Source organism: Macadamia integrifolia, chromosome 12 (genome assembly GCF_013358625.1).
Source record: "Macadamia integrifolia cultivar HAES 741 chromosome 12, SCU_Mint_v3, whole genome shotgun sequence".
NCBI classification, from domain to species: domain Eukaryota; kingdom Viridiplantae; phylum Streptophyta; class Magnoliopsida; order Proteales; family Proteaceae; genus Macadamia; species Macadamia integrifolia.
In genome coordinates this window covers 19,847,199-19,870,198 of record NC_056568.1, presented here as the reverse complement: position 1 = coordinate 19,870,198, position 23,000 = coordinate 19,847,199, and the positions used below count along the sequence as shown (strand labels likewise).

Genomic DNA, 23,000 nt, shown 5'->3' with positions numbered 1-23,000 from the left:
CAATTAGGAAGACAAGGTCAGGTGCTCCATATGGTGGAACCCAACAAGATAGTTATGATGATGAAGGCCATAGTTGTCACGGCGTCATGGCGACCCAAGGCGGTGGAGGGCGGTTGCTAATCGATTTGGCGGTGAATCGCCCGCTATGGTGTTGCCATGGCGATCAAATAGCCCATGTGTTATTTTTATTTCCCCTATTTTCTAAAGTTATTTTGTATGTTATAATATGTACACTATGGCATAAAAAACCAATCAACATTAAACAACATCAAGTCATAAAAATCAACATAGTCACACTCACATCAAATCATAAAAAATCAACATGACTTATTGACATTTAGAGAAATGCTCTTCTTCTATAATATTTTTTATTGGTCAAATGATTTTATTTTTAGATGAGACTTTTTGTATTAGGTATAACTCAAAACTAGTTTTCCAACGAGTCTATTACTTAAATCTAAGTTGTTATGACAAAGTTATGTTCCGGTCAAACTTATTTTAAAGTGTGCCAATGCTGTTAAATTGCTTGAATGGAAATAATTTTATTGACATCAAAACAAAAGATTATTTTACCGAATTTTTGAGTTTTAGCAATGTTTTACTATGATAAGATTTATAAAATTTTCAGAATTGAGAAAAACCTTAGAATTCGAAAGTTGAAAATCGCCCTACAACTAAAAATCCAGTTTTTGTTCTTGGACTGGGGGGTTGACATTTTATCCTTTTGGAATTTGATTTTTAAACTATTTTTATTGTATTCAAATAGGGGATATTTGTTTCTTTATGAATAATATCTTAAGTAAATGAATTTTGGCATAAATAAGGGCAAAAAATATAAGTCAGCGTACAGTGCAACAAGGCGACAGTTGCGTAGGCTCCAGGAAAACTGCCTTGGCGATGCCTAGGTGACGCCTAGGCAACCCCTAGACAACTATGATGAAGGCAAAGGTGGTGATGGTGTTGTTGTTGCTTCTGCTGTTGTTGTTGCTGCTGATGGTGATGGTGATGGTGGCGGTGGCGGTGGCGGTGGCGGTGGCGGTTGCGGCAGCGGTGGCAGTAGCGGTGGCAGTGGCAGCGACAGTGGTGGTGGTGGTGGTGGTGGTGGTGGTGGTGGCAGTGGTGCGGTTTCACAATCTTAAGAAGGGCTGCAATTCACATATGAGGCAGGGTATACATATGCAACCGAAGATATGGATCATGGTGCTCGCCCACAACTAAAGTCTTACCACTGGAAGCATAAGCGCTCCCTTGATCCAAGTGATAGTCATGTGCTTATAAGGACCATGGAGTCATTGAGCATGAGTTTGGAGATCATGATGGTGATTCATCAGGCCATGGACAATATGTACCTTCACGTGTTTCTTCAGTTTACGGATATGGGGCTTGTTTGGGACCAATATTGGCCACTCCAAACCAATACACAAGATTCTACTATGAATGGGACTCCCATTACAATAGATGGTTTGACTGGGGTTAATATTGTGCCTATGTTCAGCAAGTGCACAACATCATCTTAGTTGCTCCCATTCTTGAAGAACCTCCAACAATGACTTTGAACTAGGTCGACACTCTTCATGGCATAGTTGTCACAGTGCCAAGGTGACCCAAGGCGGTGGAGGGTTGTCCAAGCGCTTAGGCGAGAAGGCGCCCACCTTAAGGCAACTAAGTGTTATTTTTATTTTTCCTATTTTCTAACATTATTTAGTAAGCTATATATACCTTGTATCATAAAAAATCAAGATTAAGCAACTTCAAGCCATTAAAAATCAACATTTAGCCATATTAAATCATAAAAATTTAACATTAAGTCATATTAAGTTATAAAAAATCAATATTAAGAGAAATGCTCTTGTTCTATAATAAGTTTGACTGGTCAAATGATTTTATTTTTATATGAGACTTTTTGTATTAGTTATAACATAAAACCAGCTTTCCAACAAGTCTAATCTCAAATCTGAGTTGTAACGACAAAGTTATACTCCGGTCAAACTTATTTTCAAGTGCGCGAATACTGTTAAAATCGCCTGAATGAAAATAATTTTATAGATATCAAAACAAAAGATTATTTTACTGGACTTTTGGTTTTTAGCAATGCTTTAACATGATAGAATTTATAAAATTTTCATAATTGAGAAAAAACCCAGCATTTAAAAATTGAAAATCGCCCTTATAACCAAAGCCCAGTTTTTGTTTTTAAAATTGGGGGTTGACTTTTTATCCTTTTGGAATTTGATTTTTAAACTATTTTTATTGCATTCAAATAGGGAGTATTTGCTTATTTATGAATAATATATTAAGTAAATAAAACAACATTTACTTCAATGACATTTGGCATAAATAAGAGACAAAACCCAACTAGGCGTTGCCTGACAACCATGCTTCATGGGACTCGAGGCAATGGCAATAGATAAATGTAAGAAACCTCAACCCGTAGCATAATGTATCCTTTCCCTTATATAATCTAGCAAAAAAATTGAAACAACATGAAAATATTTAGGGACATGCCCCTTTCTTGAAGCTTCATCCCAAATATCTCTTTGCAATTTTGTGGTGGGAGCTTGAATCCTCAACAATTTGTAAGTTTCTGAAGATACTTTGGCACATTTCCCAAATTTCAACTCATGACGATTCAATGTTTTTTTCCCAGTGAATCTATTACTCAAGGAATGTGCAATTTCAATAACTTCAACCAAAATTTTGTCATTTCGATCATTTTGTTCTGCTCATTTTGATGAAATATTGTATTCTTCATATTTTGCATGTCCTTTCATTTCAAGGCCCATCAAAGCCGAAATATTTCACCGAAATTCAAACCATGACTAAAACTCCATAGTGAGAATAAGAAGACATCAAAAGAAACAATGGCAACATATAACATTATAAAGAAGCTGACATGTGTTGTGGAGGAACACTTACTTGATGTTCCAAACGAGAGCCATCAAAGGGGACTTCCAATCTTTGCTGTAGATTTCTGAGCCTTTCCTCCTAGAAAGTTACCAAATAGCAGAAACATTAAAATTTGAAAAAAAAAAAGATAGCTTCTTTTTTTATTTCAACAAAAACAGATTTTCCTTAAGGAAAACCCCTCAGGGGAAGATAAGGAACAGAGAAGGGAGATCAAACTGACCACGTAAGTTTTAGTCAACCCTTCAAAAGTAATACCTGCTATGGCTCTAGGTCTTAATAGTGTTACTCCACATTACTTGTGAAAAAAAATTATGTTTGATTACCAGTAACAGAACACCTGTAAAACTCAAAATAACTCTTCAAAGAGCAGAGCTTCTCCACCATATATGGTGACCCATGTTACCCACATTGATCTAGTCATTCTCTTCCATAGGAACCAAGCCACCAACTTAAACAAGAAGAGAGAGACTTTGAGAGTAATAAAGTTTGAACTTCATTAAGGATGTGGGTCATTTTCCATGAGTCACGACCAAGATTCCTCTCTTTTCCCTTAGCATTCCTCACCTCAGGGAGCAAGAGCTGCCACTAACGTTGAACCCAACAATCTGAGAGGTCCCAAGTACAAGAGGAATTCACTTTAAGGAATACATGTTTAAATCCCTTTGGTTTAGAATACTAACTTATCAGTTCATTTAAAATAACATAAAGATAACGAATAGAAACCAATCATCCACGAACTAAACCAATGGTTCACTCCGCCATTTCCACCTATTTGTAAAAATGAATTGGTATAATTTTTAAGTAAAGAATTAGGTGAATGAATTGATATCTCAGCCTCAGGTCCAGATAGGGCGTATCAATTGAACTGTCTCAGGATCGGAAGACGCCGATCTGCCTGATCCTGGACGATAAGGCGATACTGAGCCATGTGAAATATTTTCCAGGATCAGGCTGCATCAGCTGATCATCTTGTGATATATGGTGCCCATTCTGATATCCAATCCAAGATTTAAAACCTTGATGACATTCACTTTGCTAGCCCTTGACATTCCTCCACACAAACCCCCCTCCCAAAAAAAAAAAAAAGGAACCCTAGCTCAAATTTATAGTTAAGTACTCATACTCAATTGCATGCCACAAATGCCATCAGTTCAACATCTGGTTACTATTTAATTAGCACGAGACTAATAAACACTATATGGCAAGATGTTTACAGATTTAGTTGAATCCTTTGTTTAGTAACACTTTTCTTTTTGCTATTTATGGCTGCTAAAGAAAAAGAGGAACATAGTGGTGGAAATACAGCATCCTAAATAATTCACCAACATATTACCACAAATGTACAGAAACCACAAATATTTGTCAGAGTAGAGAACATAAAATATATAGCAATCAAGGCATAGAAAATAGTATATGGTGAAAAAGTTAACCAAGCATATATGCATAAATCGTATTAATTATAAGTCATTTCAATCTTACTTGTAAAGGACCAAGTGTAATGTTCCTCCAATGGTGTCCATTGTGAGAGCTGAAAGGGAAAGTTAGAAGCCTTCCAAGAAGTGACCCAGATCCATAGACAATATTTGCTACAAAGAACAATATGGAAGAGATCAATTTACAGAAGAGGAGAAGAACTCTCAAAAATAATTGCAATCAACAGAGACAATGTAGTAGTACTACAATAAAATTTCACCCCAAAAAAAATCACTTGATCACGATATCAGCATTATTGGAGAAAAGGAAGCAAAACTATCCATTATAGTTGTCTTAAGTCCTGTAACACAAAGTTGCAGCACCCAGGCTGTTTAGCTGCTACTTCCAAAGATACATAGCATTTGAAAAGAATAAAATGATGGCTTTAATGATGCTTTTGTGAATTATTTTTATTTCTTCCTTTCACTAGCTGCTACTAAATTATTAATAAAGGTTTCAGTTGTAAACCCCCTCCAACGGCCCATCCAAAAAATAAGGTACTAGATTCATAGTTGTCAAGGTGATGCCTACAAGCCTTGGTCACCTAGGCGGGTCCCTTTGTCACCTTTTTGGTGTCACCCTGTGTCCAGGCCCCCTCCAATGCCTCTGGAGTTGCCTAGACGCCATGACAACTATGACTGAACTGCAATATCTGCATTACTAAATAAAGGGAGCACAAGAATCCATTCTAATACTCCAGTCCTGTAACAAAAACACCCGGGTGGTTTTGGCAGCTAGTTACTGACATTTTATACCATTTGAAAGAATAATGCATTGTTCATAAAGGTACTCTTGTGAAGCCTTTTCATTCTTCGTAAGAGACACAATTAAACACAGTTTATTTGACTCCATTGATTCCTAAAAATCATATTTTCTCTCACTCTCTTGCATCTTCTTTTAACATCGACTTGGTAAAAGAAATTTCCAGCCTTTAATATCCTCCAGTGCTTTAACATGATAGAAACCAAAATATTAAATACAATGAGGAAACAAGGTCCTCCAAGTAAAATATACATAGCAACGCTCTAGAACAATAATTTCAATATTTTTAACTTTATTATAAAGTCTTGGATCCATCTTTTTGTTAAATTGTTGAACAGATGAATTTATTTCAAAACTTGAGGTGCACAATAGAAAAGGAGAAAGACCTACATCAAAATAAAGAAGGCAACAAGCATGGGACACCCAACATAGGAGTCCAACCAAAAGATAAAAGCATCCCTCACTTGATGCAGATGCATAGCTGTGAATTGGCTTGACTGTCTAGAGATCCAGACCAACACGAACCAGGTCCAAACCTGGGTTATGGTCTGTTAGGATATATAGGGTATTTTTATGGGTTATTTTGTAATATGAATCTTTTTTCTTAAATGCTTCTCAGCCAGAGCCGTAGGAGTTGGAGTTTGAGTTATAAATGTTTCCAGTTTCAGTTATAATTGAGAGATTATTTATATACATGCATGTAACCAGTGATTTTTAAGGAGATTTTATAATGGCTGCGGTGCATGCTTGTTGGTGATCATCTTCCTCTTGTTCCTTCATCTTCACAGGTTTGAATTCAGCCTCAAATCTTTTTTTTGTTCTTTCTACTTGTTCCTAACTCTTCTTCCTACCTTTTCCTATTCTTTTTTTTTTTTTTTTTTTGCATTCTTCCTCTTAGATATCAATATTCTGTTCTGCCTAGAGTTTGAGATCCTTAAGGGAGAACTTGAACTCTCTCATGTCCTTCACTTTCAGCCTCAAACCTTGGGGTTATAATCACTATCTAAGGATGATCTAATCTGCAGAGTTCCAGTCCAAAAGTCTTCTGGAGAAAGTTTCAAATCAAACTCAGTTTTGGTCTTCCCTCTATACACCGAACCCTATTTCACAATTTTCATTTTAATAACTTTAGTTTTGGATGGGATGAATTATTGGATGGGATTTACTGATTAGTGGGTTAGCACTTAGCAGTATCATCTTAATTTTCAAGTTGATTGGGGTCATTTTGGGTGAGTTATCTTACCTGAAACGAGGCTCCATTTCCACAGGCTCCTGTTCTCATCGTGAGGAAAGTCTCTTCTTATTTGCTACTAAAAGCACATTTTATGGTTTTACACAAAAGCCCCTCCTCTTCAAAGCTTCTTCTGTTTGTCTCATGCTAGTTTTAAATTCCAGATTTGTCCTTTCCCCTAATTTTATTTATTGATTTGCCCCAATCCCTATTTATCTCTTGCAAAAGGGTCCTAAACTGTTCTGAATATTCAATCTGAGTTATTTGTCAGGTGGCCATAGAAATCCAAATTTAAGGGTGTCAGAACCCGGCATTGCATTATCATTATGGAAAAAAATTCAGCAACCGCAAAGAAAAACCCACCCCCTAAAACAACTACTTCCCACGTTGAGGATCAGAAATCTGTCAAGGTACACTACAGCCTCACATTCCCTCTGCCTCTACAAGACCCTCTAATTGATGCTATTCCACTTTGAGTAATGTCACCACATGCTCAGATTACAGGTTAGTAATGTTTTCCTCTTTCTCTTTTTCAAAATTATTTGTACTCTTTATTTAAAAAATTAGGTAGAAGCTACTAATAAGAGGGTGAGCCATGGCACAACAGTAAGGTTGCTCTATTGCAACCTGATGGTCATGGGTTCGAATCAAGGAAACAGCCTCTCCGCGAGGGGGAGCAGGAGCCTCACGCACTGGGACACCATTTTTTTTACAAATAAAATTCAGCATAGTCAAATTATGAAGTAAAAATTCAGAGAAATATAAGTTCAAATTATTTATAGCTTACATAATTGTACTAAATATGTTCGATTAAAAAACCATTTGTTCAATTAAAAAAACCATTATGTATAGGTTAAAAAATTAAGAAAAAAAAAATGATCATGTCCATCAAGCGTTGTTCTGTTTCCTTTTCCATCTCCTTGGTGTAAGATACAACAGAGGGGGGGGGGAATCTTGGACTTTGGACTCACATCCAACCAAAAAAGGTGGCCTAGAAAATAAACACCTGAACATTAGTAGGACAGAGAAAATAGAAAATCTAAAAGCATATTTCTAGCATTTTCAAAAACTTGACCCATGACAGCTCCATCTGGTTACAAGTGAAAAAGAGGGGAACTGAAATTAATTTGAAAAGGAAAATGGAAACTCTAGTAATCATGATTGTGTTAAATGATTTAAAATATATCACATATGGTATAATTAAAATGTTCAAATAGATTTCTTAGCCCTGTCATATTTTCATATTCAAATCCAAGTAAATTTGCTCAAAAGTAAAGCAAATTTAATATTTTCATATTCAGAAATATTTTGATCTAGTTATACAATTGCTGATAATGACTACAAAAGTTGCATTTTATCTATGCTTTAGTTTCACTTAACTTTATCACTTTACTTGCAACCAGATGGAAACCAACAAGATTCCTGAGTTTTACATTGCATTTTCACCCAATGTCCTATTTGTTTCCCCCCCCCCCCCCCACCCACCCACCACCTTTTATGCATAAGATAAACTATAAACAATATACCAAACCTTGGACTTGGAACTCATGTCAAACCAAACATGTAGATTAGCAAACACACCCAGATAATCATGGGAGGGAATAGGCACAGAATCTTTTACTTCATATAAGAGTGGCAAAAGCATCATGAACAAAATCTCACCCAACCATTGTGCCCATTGAGCAATCAACTGGGAGAAAAGAAATGTCCAGTGGAGGTGTTCCTTTTTCCTTTCAGATTCCCAAAGATCATCCAGAGTATCTACCTACAAGGCAGCAATATATAAATCCACCAAGTGGAGGCATATCTCAACAGCTATCTTGTTCCATCAGCAACATAAACCAACAGGAAACATAAAAGAAAGGAGATACCTCTGAGTGCGTACTATCATAGTTGGACTTCCCTAGTAAAGGCTCGCTCAGGCTTTCGAATCCTGATGTTTCCAAACGTTCATGCCTTTTCCCATCAACATCTCCGTGATGGAGCCTTCTCCTCAAATTTCCTGATGTCATGAGATAATCTTGTCGAGGCTTCACTAATAGCTCCTGTTGTAATTCAATTGATGAAATCATTCGTGAGGACATGAGAAATCATTACCAAATAATAGCGTTAGATTAAAGTGAAGATAATAGCCTTCACCCATGTAAGCTGAATTTTGTTAAATCCAATCTCTTAGATGGAGTCCACCTACTAGTGCATTCTAATCCTCTTAACAATTCAACATGTGCCACATTATAAGAGCCCCAGGTCTGTAGAATGGTCTTGGTAGCCAGAACTGAGGTTTTTCCTTTCTAATAACTAACTTCAGTACAATAGACTCACAAGTATTGCCTTTTTAATAACTTTAATCATCTACCGTGAAGGAACAATGTCTCAAAAGTGTACTAATTCAGAGAGGATATACAGGGGAACTTCACACTCAGGCTGCGTTTGGTAGTCATTCAGTTCCAGAAACGACGTTTCGTGTCAAAAACAGAATTTTCAGTTTTTATGCCAAAATGCAGTTTTAAAACAAAAAAATGGTGTTTGGTGAACCTGTTTCAGGAACGATTACCCTAGTTTTCACATTTTTTGTATTTGGAACGAAACGGAAATAACGGAACAAGGTTTTGTCGTTCCATCATATTGCATTTCTAGCATTTTTTTTTTCTTTTCATTCCAAAAAAAGGGAAAAACACCAAGTTGACACCAAACACTTTATTCCATTTTTTTGTTCCCATAGAACGGAAAAATGCCTGAAACGTTTTTCTGGATGACTACCAAACGCAGCCTAACTTCTTTTTCTCTAGGGAAAATGCAAATTTCACTAGAAGTTATATTAAACCTTTGGGATTAACTAACTTCAATCCATCTAACATGAAGGAACATTCTCTCAAAAGTGCACTAATTCAGAGAGGATATACAGGGGAACTTTAGACTAACTAGGGAAAATGCAAAGTTTCACTAGAAGTTACATTAAACCTTTGGAAGTGGGATTCCTGCACCCACAGCATTGGAAGCCATTCCAGCACAGACACTATCATTTTTGTAAGAAAACTCATGTCTAAGAATCACAAGGATCAACTTAACTATTTTACCTGTTAAAAATCCTAAAGCAATCTACAATAATCCAACTTGACCCAAACAAGGTTGAGTATATCTCAAGCTAAGGATCTCAACTCGGTACTTCACAAAACATGATCCAGGCCTAGACTAGGGGCCCATTTGATAACATTTCAAAAAACACGTTTCTGTCGTTTCTGGACACAGAAATGGCAGAAACGGAACAAGAAGCGTTTAATAAAACTGTTTTGTTTCACTTGTTTTCAGAAATAGAAATTGAAATTTCTACCTATTTATGGTTCAAGAAACGACCCAGGCGAAACAAGTAGATTATTGTTTCGCCGTTTCTAGAAACGACTCGTGGCCATTCTTTTGCTGGTTACTATCGACTTCTAGAAACTTGACTTATCAAACACCTTCAATTCCGTTTCTGTTTCTAGAAACGGAAATTTATGTTTCTGTCGTTTCTTGAAACAAAAATGGCAGAAACGTTATCAAACGGGCCCTAAAACAACCCAACTCCTTTTGTTACTTCCAGTTTATGTTGTGATATTCTGTTTACTATATTTCTAAGTACTTTGTTCTCATACTTTTGATAGGTAATACCAGCGGATATGAACAGATGTCTTTCATGGATGGGTTGTCTAGGTATAACCAAATCCAAATGAATCCAGAGGACGAAAGGTACATGTCCTTTAGAACTCCATTTGGTACTAGTTCTCATACAAGTAAAAGTACACCTTTAAGGGAAAAAATAATTTTCTACCTCAAATTGGGGTTAGACCATCTCACAGCCCAATAAAGTCAGAGACTCAACTCAAAACAGCAAAACCTTAACTCCAACTCAGCTACATGAAACCTGCCATTCAACTATCTAAGGTGGCATTACTTATTAACCCAAAGACATTAATGGGAAAAAGGGAGAAAAAATATCCTTACAATGCCCGCAGGTAATGGGAACAAAGGAATTCCAGGAAGAAAGATGTAAATATGAAGAAAAGAACACAACTGAATAATGAAAGAGAATAATAGAAGACCTAAGCACAAAGCTAGAAAATCAAACCGGCAATATCACCAAGTTACTACCCCAGGAAAACAGCAATAACAAAGGAGAAATTGCTGACAATTCTTACTCCAAACCCAGTACCAATACTCTAGGTCTCAATTTCATTAACGAAACACCACAGATAATAACTAGCAAGCTGACTCTCTTTAATAATAAAAACTCCTAATATAAATCTTATAACAATATATAGCAATTACCGTGAATGCCCAACACCTTTCCCATAAGACTCAACAAAAGATATTTTCAGTATAATAGACAAGAAATAGAACTCCTATTCCAATTAGACTTCCTAAAGAAGAAATCTCATCACTGATCAACACCCTATCAGTAAATTGGCCAAAACTCTCCAACACAACTAGGAACCACAAGATCTTGGTCTCATTGGATGGGTACCTCAATAATCTATCAAATAACATCAATATCACCCATAATAGAGGGTTTTCTTACCATCCAAAAGTATCCTCAAAGAACACTGATGAAGACAACCCAATTTCTTGATGCTCCCAAACACCAACTCAATCCAATACTCTGTGGAGCATATCCAAACCACTCATTGGGATGCTCCCCCACATTCATATCTTTTTATTACTTATCCCGAGGTAATTTCTGCCCTACCCCCTGTTATATATTGCTCTAATCTGCACCATATCACTCCTCTTCAACAGAGTCACAACCTATCTCGCTTAATTGGCTATCCCTTTTCTCACTAAGTCTTCATTTGTTTTAGACTTGTTCATAATTGTAAAAAGGTTTTTTCTTTATATCAAAAGTCTCCTGTGTAAGGGGTGCATTTGGTTTAACAGTAAGGTACGAATATTACGACCTGGTGGTCAAGCGGTCGACATAGCCTCTCAACATTCTCGGGGTAAAGGCTGCATAGCTCTCCCCCCTCAGGACCTCGCACATGCAGGAGCCTTGTGCACCGTATATGCCCTTTTTTTTTCTTTTTCAAAAGTATCTTGTATATTAAAACACACTTATTTTCTTCAAATAAATTGATGTCGCTCGATTCCAAGGAGTTGCTGATTCCATCTTCTATTGAGTAGGGCAAAAAACTATCTCTTTCCACTTGAATATTGATTAGGATGAAGTTCCACTCTTGAAGCATCCTCCTAGGGAAAAAGATGGTATTGACTGGATAAACATCCTAACTCCTAACCTTCTCTAAGATTTATATTACATAATACTGTGAAGCTAATTTGCATCATACAACTTTGTGCAGTCCTGTCAGTAATCTTCCAGGTTTCAGCAGCAAAAAGCCATTAGAAGCCTTCATTTATCTATTTTAGTCAACCCTATCCTACATCTTGGCATACTTTACCCAATCAAAACTCAAAAACATGTAGCATCCCCCATGTCCCAATGTGAGTCCATTTTAAGACTACCAGACATCATCTACCCTTTTCATTTTTGCATGTGACAGATACTTTGAGAATAAAATGGCAAAATACTGGAAGATGAAAATCTTTCTGTATTGTATCCTTTTATGGAAAAAATAAGGATAGAGGTGTGAGTCAGACAAAAACCCTGTTAAGTTTTCCAGAACCTAGAGAAAGTAATATTAAGTCAATTCCAACTGGTAATCTATTGCTAACTAGGCTTTGTAAGATATGAGATAATTCTTGAGAGAAGTACAGAAACTTGTTTTTCTTCCTATCAGGCCGAGCAGTATTGTAGATTTAATGGCACAATAGATCTCTACTGGTAATCCGGGTCTGGAAGAGAGAGCGAATCATCAACAACCAAGCAAAAGCCTCTTAGGTCATTTCCAATTAAGAAGTCAATGATGCCAATATACAAACATCCTGGTAGAAGTAATGTATGTTTTTAGAAGTTACAAAAGCTTATCCCAAAAGCTCCAGCTGTTAAGAGGCCAAAACAAGGTATATCAACACATAACACCCCACCACACGCACACGGCTCTGCACATGACACCATCACATGGCATCAAGGGGCCACAACCAATGCATAGAAGCACAACAACACATAACACAAAGCCCTCGCACTTACCAGGGATTGAACACCTGACCTCCTGGCTCTGATACCATGTTACAACCACTTATTCCAAAATTTCGAGCTATTAAGTAAGGGCCACAACAATGTATATCAACACATAACATACACAATATGATAAATTATTCGATATAGTCGACGAGTAGTGATTATATCTTCCCCTTTCTTTTCCATTAATCCCAAAAGAAAAACGGCCATTAATTACAAGTTAACATAATTAGACCTCCATTTATTTTCAAAAACAAAAATAAAAAATAAAAAGTGGCTGCTTTTAGATCACGTGTAGCAACAAGCTGCTTAAGCTCATTTTCAGTATAATCTTTTGCTGTCACAGGTTTTGTCATTCCCATTGCTTCTTGGTTAATGGCTAGGCCTAAACTTTGCAATGGAGCTCTTGATGAAATTTGTTCCCAGGTCAATCTCCTCAGCCTTTATTGGTTTTAAGGCTCTTTATTCTATTTTATTTTTCTTTTGAATCATATTCATCTAATTATGGCTATGAATGAATCAATATTGAATTGATCCTTTACTACACTACTTTTTATGAGATGATTAATAGACCTTAAATATATAGGAAATCAGATATCATTGATATTCTCCTTCTTTCTTTCTTTCATCCTTCTAGGATTTTTATTTTACTTATTTTATTCTTTTCTTGAATTTTTTTTATTATTTTATTCATTTTTCAATTCAAAAAATTCAATTAATTGATACAAGTTGATTTTTTATGCAAAAAATTGACGAAACAATGGCTAACCCAATTGCTGCTTCAGAAGCTGCAATAGCTATAACAAAAATCGAGAAAATGGGCTCCTTCTAATTGGAGAGTATAAAAGATCCAATAAGTTTGTCCATGTCTCTAAATTCAATACAATATCAATATTAAATTTATAGAAGACTGAAAATGAAAGTTCATTTCTCGCATTTGTTCTCCATCACATTGTCGAAACACAAAAATATTGGAAGCATCAATATGGAATGAATCATCACGAACCTCCCCTTTTTTCTTTTCTAATGCAATTACTCGATTATCAATTTATCATATGATAACTTCTTAACTTTGCACATATAGAAGTAGAAAGAGATAACAAGAAACAACATCTCTTTTGTCAGAGACAAAAGAACAAGCTCATATTGTATGATTCCCAAGAAATTCTTTGATTTCTTCCCAAAGAAAATGATTATCTGCTTCTCACATTTGTGAATAGCCAGGACATTGAGGATTACATAGTGTCTATATTATTTGATAGAGGTATTTCCATTGGTATCATGTTCATACCGTTGTACCAAATGATCTTTGTCACTTGCTTTCTGTTCATATAAATACAATGCATGAAGCTCTAGTTTCTGGTTGGGTCGGTTCAATGGCTCTATGTGAATTGGAATTTTTTATCCTTTCAATCTCTATATCTAGATCAAATAAGATATAAGACTATATAACTCAAATGCTCTTATTTCGGGTGTGGGGTTGGTTGCACACACCTACAACCAAACATTTCTTTGTTCAAAAATGTTTAATCTCATCTCAATCATCATTCAAATAATCGATCCCTTTCAACTGTACAAGAATATGGAGTTTAGCATGTCTAGAATCGTGGGAGAACATTCTTTTGCCGATAGTATTAACAGTATTCGACATTGGGTCCATGGTTGCAAGACACACACAAACTGTTAAAAAGAGTTCCATTGGCTGTAACAGAAACTGAAGTAATCAGACAATTTAACTTCCATCTGTCCAAATTTAGTACATAATATTTAAGCCTATCCAAAATCTAACTACGAACCCCAATGAAGCGACATCCTTCCTCTATCCCAGTGTCTGGAAAATCTATAAAGAAAGAACTTTACATACCAAAAATATCTCCCCTAACAAAACCTCCTACCCAGAACTCCAATTTGAAGGAACCCAATCATATTAACCTGTTGCCATTCCCCTCATATTATTGCCCAACCAATTTCAACAAAACCATCTCTGACCGATCCTTAAAGTCAAAGCCCAAAAAAATACAATGTAAGCATATATGCAGCCAATATTCCCAATTCCAAAATCCTAAAAGTTTGATCACATTGGGCGATCTCAAGCTTGAAGAATAACTAAGAACAACAATAAGCCATATTAAAAATAAATACAGCATAATTAGAGAAGACAAACGAGATCAATATTTGAAGATGTACACTTACCGAATACCAGAAAACAAAGAATTGTTCGCAACGACAGCTAAAACGGGACCTCCTGCTCAGAATTCCGATACCCAGAAACTAAAACCAGTTTCTACGCCACTGGCTCCTCCAATTTTCGCATTAATAGGAGGAAAAAGAAAACCAGAAAAATTCAGAGACACGGCAGGCAACAAAGAAGCTTCATCTCTAAGGAAGCAAATGGAGTGATTGGTTGGTAAAATATAATATTGGTTAAATGCACCCGAAAACCTTTCTCCTTACCATTGATCTCCGAGTCCGACTGAGAATTGGAGATACAACTTTTTCCTTTTATTTTAGTTGCTCGATTCGGGAGTCTTGAGTTTCGTTGACAGCATTTCCGTTAGACGTGTAGGCCCTTTGTCGAGTTTTCAGTTCAGCTCAGTCATGGCACAAAAAAGAAGGGAAAAATTAAGGGTGAAAGAATACACAGCTGGTAGCGTGGTCCTTGCGCCGCCTGGGGAAGTGAAATGACCGTTCTACTCCATGAAAGACCAAAATCCAAAATCCTGTTCTGTTATGCTTCCGCGCTCCTAGAGCGGGCCACACTACCTTTCTAATAGGGGGTGCAAGTTTGGTCTTGATTACCCAAATCCGTCATTGGTTTGCATGGATCCCAAATAAGTACCGATTCAAAAATTTTGACCCGACCGGGTCGATCCTGAAATTTTTTATCCTGAGTTAGGTCAGGGCGGATAAGGGTTGATGTCTTTGGCCCGCCTAACCCACCCTGAACCCGACCCTGATTTTTGCCCTTGATGTTAACCCTAGTTGTGACCACGATGTTAACCCTAAATTTAACCTAATTTTATTTATTATTTGATTTTGAGTCATTGATACCTCAAAACTCCTAATATATCTTCTCTCTCTTGCTTTTTTTATCAAAAAAAAAAGATCTCTCTTGCCTTTTTTACCAAGAAATTTATAACTTTGTATTTTTTATCTCCTCTTTATTATGAAATTTTTTTTTTTTTTAAGCTAGTTCATATTTTGCAGGGTTAGAGTTAGGGTATACCCAGCCCTTGATGGCAAACCAAGGTTAGGGTCAGTCAGGGTCTGGGTCATGGTCATCCCAGACCGACCCTGAAAAATCAGGGCCAATCAGGGCGGGTAAGGATTGGGCTGAACCCTGAAGGGTAGGGCCAAGGTTGAAGTTTTGCATCCCTAAGTCTGGGTCAGGGTGGATTTGGGCCCAGAGTCAGAGTCAGGGCTGGTTTAGGCCCAGTTAATGAGACTCAAGGTTGGGCTAAGGTTTTAAGAAACCCAGCCCAACCCGGCCCTGTTGCACCCCTACTTTCTAGGAACCCAATCCCATAAATAAAAGGTGAAAGGTTATTTTCCTAGTAGTGCGCTCCTATACCAGTGATATGGCCAAATTGATTACCTAGTAGGGTAAGAACACGTGGTATCTAAGGAAAGGACACGTGTTGCTCACCTATTAGAGGCTGCAAGGAGTCTGACAGCGTCAACCGCGTGAAGAGAATATTCCCCACGAAGGGGATAAGATGTATCCGAGTAGGACTCAAAGAGGAAAGGAGGCGGACCCGAGGAGGACTCCTCCAAGGAAAAGAGAAACCCTAAACCCTAAGGACTATAAGAGAGGGCCCAAGCGGAGGAAAAAAGGTAAGCAGCCATTACCCTTGTGAAAAGCTGTGCGGCCGATCTCTAACTTGGGCGTCGGAAGACTAACCCTGGATAAACATCCGGGCCTCTGCCTTCTGTATTTGTGCAGGATCAGCTCATAGGGATTTTCGGTAGCAACAGATTAGCGCCGTCTGTGGGAACGACAATAATGGTGGGGAGAACCTACAATTATAGGAACACTAGAGCAAGGTCGAATATAAACATGGGGGAGGAGGAACCTTCAGGAGGGCTCCCTCCCTGGACGGAAATCGAAGGAGAAATGGGAAACGATGATCTGAAAGGTTCTGTGAGGTACCAGCGTTCATCTGGATATTCGGTGCGCGGAGATAGTAATCCTTTATCCCCTCCTGGAGCACAGGAATATGTGACAAGGAAGCAGTTCGAAGCCCTCCAGGAGAAATATGACCGAATGGCCGAGGCAATAAAGGAGGTCTCCAAAGTTGTCTTCAGAAGACCAACGGAGCACCGCGAGGCCCCCATATCCAGCCCAAGAAAGCTCGAGACGAGGACCGAAACAGTACAGGATCGATAAGGTCCGTTCATAATCCTCGAAACAGAGCGATAAGGGAAAGTCTCGCACCCAGGGGAAAGAAGCGACGTGCCGCCGGGGCCAGACATGGGGAACTATGCCAAGGAGACAAACAGAGACACGAGGACTCAGGGTTGAAGCAGATGATCCTGGACCTGAAAGATGAGATCAGGAAGGTGGCAGAAAACCAAATGGGAGCTCGCGAGCTAGACCTCACTAATGACACGGCTCTAGCTGATGAGGTCATGAGGGACCCGCTCCCGATCAGCTTTCGCCTGCCAAAGTATGACACCTACGATGGTTCTGGAGACCCCGTCGATCATCTGGAAGGCTTTGAGGCCGCTATACAATTCTATCGAGTTTTGGAAAACATCATGTGTCGCGCCTTGCCATTGACGTTCAGAGGAGCGATAAGGCTATGGTAGAACCGTTTGCCGAGGAAGTTGATCCACAGATTCAGCGATTTAAGTTACTTCTTCGTGAAGGGATTCTCCAGTAGCTAACCCCTTCAGAAGACCACGTTGAACTTGACCAACGTCAAGCAACATGAAGGAGAATCACTGCGAAACTATATGAAGCGCTTCCAACAAGAGAAGATCACGATCAGAGGTCTGGACCCGAAAGAAGAGTTCACAACCTTGCTGGGAGGTGTTAAGGATAAGGAGCTGAAAAGGTCTTTAGCAAAGCATACATTGAGGAACCTGGCCGAGTTGAGAGCTCGGTGTGATATGTACATCCAGATGGAAGAAACCCTTCAAGCCGATGAAAAAGTTGAAGGGAAGACAGGAAGGAAAAAGATCTCAAGGGGCAACGACAAACCTTCCGAAGAAAGCAAAAGACGAAAGTTCAAGCGTAGTTGGGTACCCAGTCCACCAAGGAAGTTCGAGAAATACGCGCCCCTGAACTGGAAATGAACGGATGTGCTGACGCAGATAAAGGACTCCCCAGATACCAGAACCATGAAGTGGCCAGGGAAGATGGGACGACACCCTGAGAGACGCAATATGGACAAATATTACCACTTCCACAGGAACCACGGCCACGACACCGAAGATTGTTGGCACCTCAAGGGGGAAATAGAAGGAATGATAAGAAGAGGATATTTAGGCCGATTCGTGGACCGCGAAAAGGAGGATGCCCAAGATGGTAATGACCGCAGGGATAACCATCGTAGAGATGACAAAGGCCGCTATGAAAGAAGGGCACCAGCCTGCAGAGGCAATCAGGAACGGCAAAGGGACCGGACACCCGAGGAAGCTGACCATCACCTCTGAGACAAGAATAAAAGCCCAACTAGGGTTATAGCGACAATCTGTGGAGGCCTAGCCGCTGGAGAAAGTTCAGTCTCTCCCAGGAAAGCAAAAGCCTATACGAGAAGCGTACATGTGGCTGAATGGTCGAACAAGAAGGCAAGGGCGGAGATGGTTATTTCCTTCTCAGACGACGATCTGGAAGGGGTGCACACTCAGCAAGACGATGCCCTGGTAGTCACCATGACCATAGCCGATTGCAGAGTGAAGAGGATCTTGGTGGATAATAGCAATTCAGTTGATATATTGTTCCTTGAAACTTTCCAGAAGATGGGCCTGGACGAGGGAAAGCTAAAGAAAGTCAAACACCAGTTGCAAGGATTCTTCGACGTCCCAGTAAAAGTGGAGGGATCGATTCAGTTGCCGATAAGAGCCGGCACTAGAGATCGCCAAGTAACAGCCATGATCAACTTCTTGGTAGTAAGCATTACTTCGGCATACAATGCCATACTAGGGAGAGTTGGTTTAAACCTGTTAAAGGCTGTCATCTCCACACCACATCTCAAGATGAAATTCCCAACCAAGAATGGTGTCGGTGAATGTCGAGGTGATCAGGAGGCATCTCGAAGATGCTACGCCACTACCTTATGGGGAAGAGAGAAGGTGAGCGAGGCACTCCCGATAGAAGATCTATACGATGATACCAATTATCAAAGGGGAGAACCGACTGAGGATCTGGTACAAGTTGAGGCCGAAGAGGGGGATAACACTTGCCAATTCCAGTCGGGGCTACAATGCTAAGGCAATAATAAGAAAAACTCATCTCATTCCTCTGAAACAACTCTGACGTCTTCGCCTGGTCGGCCTTAGACATGCCTAGAATAGACCGAGAGGTAATAGAGCATCATCTGAGTGTCAACCCGGTAAAGAAGCCGGTGCAACAGAAGAAGAGGACCTTTGCCCACGAAAGGCAGTAAAAATAGATGAAGAAGTAAAGAAGTTGCTGAAGGCCCAGTTCATCCGCGAGATCCAATTCCCGAAGTGGATATCCAACATGGTGATGGTCCCGAAGGTAAATGGAAAGTGGAGGATCTACAATGACTTCACCGATCTGAATAAGGCCTGCCCAAAGCACGGATACCCCCTGTCGAAAATAGACCTCCTCATCGATGCCACGGCAGGGTACGAGGCGCTGAGCTTCATGGATGCGTACTCAGGGTACAATCAGATCAAGATGTCTGAGGGTGATGTCCCGAAGACATCCTTCGTGACCGAGGGGGGCTTGTACTGCTATAAAGTCATGCCCTTCGGGCTAAAAAACGTAGGGGCCACCTACCAAAGGTTGGTGAATAAAATCTTCAAGGGGATGATCAACAAAACCATAGAGGTATACGTGGACATGCTTGTAAAAATCCTGAAGGCAGAACAACACATTCAAGACTTAGAAAAGGCATTCCAGTTGCTGAGGTAGTACGGCATGAAGCTGAACCCGGTAAAGTGCGCATTCGGAGTAGCATCGGGAAAGTTCCTCAGCTTTATTGTCTAGAAGAGGGGAATTGAAGCCAATTCGGTGAAAATACAAGCCATTCGAGATATGAGGTCACCCCAGAATGTGAAGCAAGTCCAGGAGTTAACAGGCAGAGTCGCCGCCCTAGGGCGATTCCTGTCTCGATCGGCTGAAAGATGCCTCAAAGCCTTGAAGGGATCCAAAAAGTTCGAATGGACGGAAGAATGCAAAAAGTCCTTTGAACAACTGAAGGAGTACCTGGCCGCACCCCCACTGCTGACAAAGCCAAACGCCGGGGATACCTTACAATTGTACCTTACTGTATCAGCAGTAGCGGTCAGTGCAGTACTAACGAAGGAAGAAGGAAGGCAACAACGGCCAATATACTACGTCAGCCAAACCCTGCTAGATGCCGAAACAAGGTATAGAAAGATGGAGAAAGTGGCATACACCCTGGTAACAGCGGCAAGAAAGCTGAGGCCCTATTTTCAATCACATACAGTATGTGTATTCACAAATCAACCCCTGAAGAAGATACTGCAACGGCCGGATATGTCCGGTCGCCTGGTAAACTGGGCCATAGAGTTGGGAGAATTCGACATCCAGTACAAACCAAGAACCGCGATAAAAGCATAGGCCCTCGCAGACTTCATAGCCTGGACGACGCTCCCTGATGATCCCCAGGAGCTTTCCGAGGGCTGAGGAGAAAAGGCTTGGGCATTGTACGTGGATGGTGCTTCCAACAGCGTGGGAAGCAGCGCGGGGATCATATTGATCAGCCCCGGAGGTTTCAAGACCGAGTACGCCCTACAATTTGACTTTGATGCCTCCAACAATGAAGCAGAGTATGAAGCGTTAATGACCAGAATTAATCTGGCACGGGCTTCGATGGTGCAGGAGCTGGTGGTGCATAGTGATTTAAAGCTCGTGGTACGACAGGTGAATGGAGTCTACGAAGCCAAAGAACAAAGGATGACTGGATACTTGAAGACAGTGCGAGAAAGAATCACAGCCTTCAAGGAATTCGAGGTAAGGCAGGTGCCACGAGAAGAGAATGTCAGTGCAGACGCACTGTCGTAGTTGGCCACCTCTAACTTCACAAACCTTGGACGATCAATGTATTTTGAAGTGCTACCACAGCCAAGTACCGAAAGACCCCAAGAGGTTTTACCCGTAGGCGAACATGGCCATAGCTGGATGGATGCCATAACGAAATACATAAAGGAAGGAAAACTCCCCGAGAATAGGGACGAGGTAAGGAAAGTACGAATGAGGTCAGCACGCTTCCTTTTGAAGGACGAGACGCTGTATAAAATAGGGTTCACCGTGTCATACCTCAAGTGCCTAAACCCTGCCGATGGCGAGTACGCACTCCGAGAAGTGCATGAAGGGATATATGACCAACACCTAGGAGCCCGAGCCTTGGCACATAAAGTGCTGAGGCAGGGCCTATTCTGACCGATAATGAGGAAGGACATGGAATCATTAGTCAGAAAGTGCGTCAAGTGTCAGATGTTCACCCCCATCCCCAGGCAGCACTCTACCGAGCTCTCATCCCTATCAAGCCCAATACCATTTGCCATGTGGGGAATGGACATCCTGGGCCCATTTTCCCCTAGCCACGAGACAGAAGAAGTTTGTGGTGGTGGCGGTAGACTACTTCATGAAATGGGTAGAGGCCGAAGCACTGGCGACGATATTCGAAAAGAATGTAAGGAACTTCTTCCAAAGGGTGGTAGTCTATCGATTTGGAATCCCTCGGGTGGTGGTAACGGACAATGGAACTTAGTTCGCCAATCTGACTTTCATCTTGTTCTGTGATGCCCTTGGCATTGACCACAGGAAAACGTCTATCGATTATCCATCGACCAACGGGGTGACAGAGGTAACCAACTGTACCCTGCTCTAAGGAATAAAGAAGAGACTGGATGATGCCAAAGGGTTATGGGTAGATGAGTTGTACAACATCCTCTGGGCTTACCGCACAACTGAGAGATCGACCACCGGAGAAACAACCTTCATTTTAACTTACAGCACCGAAGCTGTACTTCCGATGGAGGTAGGGGCCATAACCCACTGGATTCAGTACTACAATGAAGAAGAAAACGATAAAGGACTCCGAGCGAATTTAGACATCTTGACTGAAGTTAGGGACACCTCACAAGAAAGGATCGCCACCTACCAGCAGAGGGTTGTGAGGCACTACAACTCCAAAGTCTGAAAGAACGAGTTCAGGATGGGTGACCTCGTCCTCAGAAGGGCAGAAGTATCAGACCCGAGGCATCAAGGAAAGCTAGCTCCAAATTGGGAAGGTCTTTATAGAGTCTCAAGGGTAATACGACCGGGGTCCTATCACCTGGAGACTACAGGGGGAGAAAAGGTACCCCGATTGTGGAACTCGAAGAACTTGAGAAAATTTTACCAGTAGTGAAGTAGCAAGCACACTCACATTTTGTAATTTTTTTCTCCTAAGCACTTTCAAGTTATAACTCATCCTAAGCTCTCCGGATGATTTTATTTATGAAAAATATGTAAGCTAGTTTACGGCAGTTGATGGGAATTCTCCTGTTTGGTGGCTTTAGCTTTGTCGAAGGTCCTTACCTCGGTCATTATCTTGGTTGTTGATCAAGGCAGAGCCGAAGGAAATTTGCTGAAGGGATCCAGCCAAAGGTCCTCACCTATGTCACGACAGCCGAGGGAGCTCCCCTCTACTGGATGTTCGGCCCAGGACCAGAGGATAAAAGACCCCTCGGCCGGAGCTGAAGGGAAAGACCACTTGGTGAAAATCCTACTTGTTCAGGTGGGAACTCTAGCTAAGGCCAAGCAGACCTGACCGAAGGTCACCACCTCGATTGGGAGCTCAAGCCAAGGCTGACCTGACCTGACCAAAGGTTAGCACCTTAGTTGGGAGCTCGGACCAAGGCCGAGCGGACCTGATCGAAGGTCACCACCTCGGCTAGGAACTCTGGCTAAGGCCGAGCTGATCTGATCGAAGGTCACCACCTCGGTTGGGAGCTCAGACCAAGACCGATCTGACCTAACCGAAGGTCCTTTCCTCGATTGGGGGCTCAAGCCAAGGCTGAGCAGACCTGATCGAAGGTCCTTACCTCGATCGGGGGCACCAACCAAATCTTACATGTTCAGGATCCCTTAAGTCCACGGCTCTCGGACGTGGGAAACCTCTCGGATAAGCTGATGGAGCAGAATTAAGCCTCGTACTAGAGTAGAGGCGTATAAATCCTTGGGCCGCCGAGGGGTTCGGCCTTCTTGCACCTACCTACGGGCTAAAGATCCCTTATCAGAAAGAAAATGCGAAAAAGAAAAAGGCAAAGGTATCTGAAGAAACAAAAATATCCATTCATTGAAAAGGCCCGAAG

At 40.5% G+C, this 23,000-nt stretch overlaps 1 protein-coding gene across 5 annotated transcripts in view; it reads right to left on the bottom strand.

The window, feature by feature from the left end:
- Nucleotides 1-15,142, bottom strand: part of LOC122058032 (ELMO domain-containing protein A) — a 35,400-nt gene extending 20,258 nt beyond the window's left edge. For 3 of the 5 annotated variants that reach the window (XM_042620425.1, XM_042620422.1, XM_042620427.1), the window contains exons 1-5: nucleotides 14,676-14,930; nucleotides 8,245-8,418; nucleotides 8,036-8,138; nucleotides 4,387-4,493; nucleotides 2,917-2,985 (exon numbers count right to left, since the gene is read on the bottom strand). In XM_042620425.1, the coding sequence (XP_042476359.1) occupies nucleotides 2,917-2,985; nucleotides 4,387-4,493; nucleotides 8,036-8,138; nucleotides 8,245-8,385 (420 nt within the window). In that variant the 5' untranslated portion in view covers nucleotides 8,386-8,418; nucleotides 14,676-14,930. The other 2 variants (XM_042620423.1, XM_042620424.1) reach the window with 2 other exon arrangements.
- Between the last annotated feature and the right edge of the window lie 7,858 nt (nucleotides 15,143-23,000).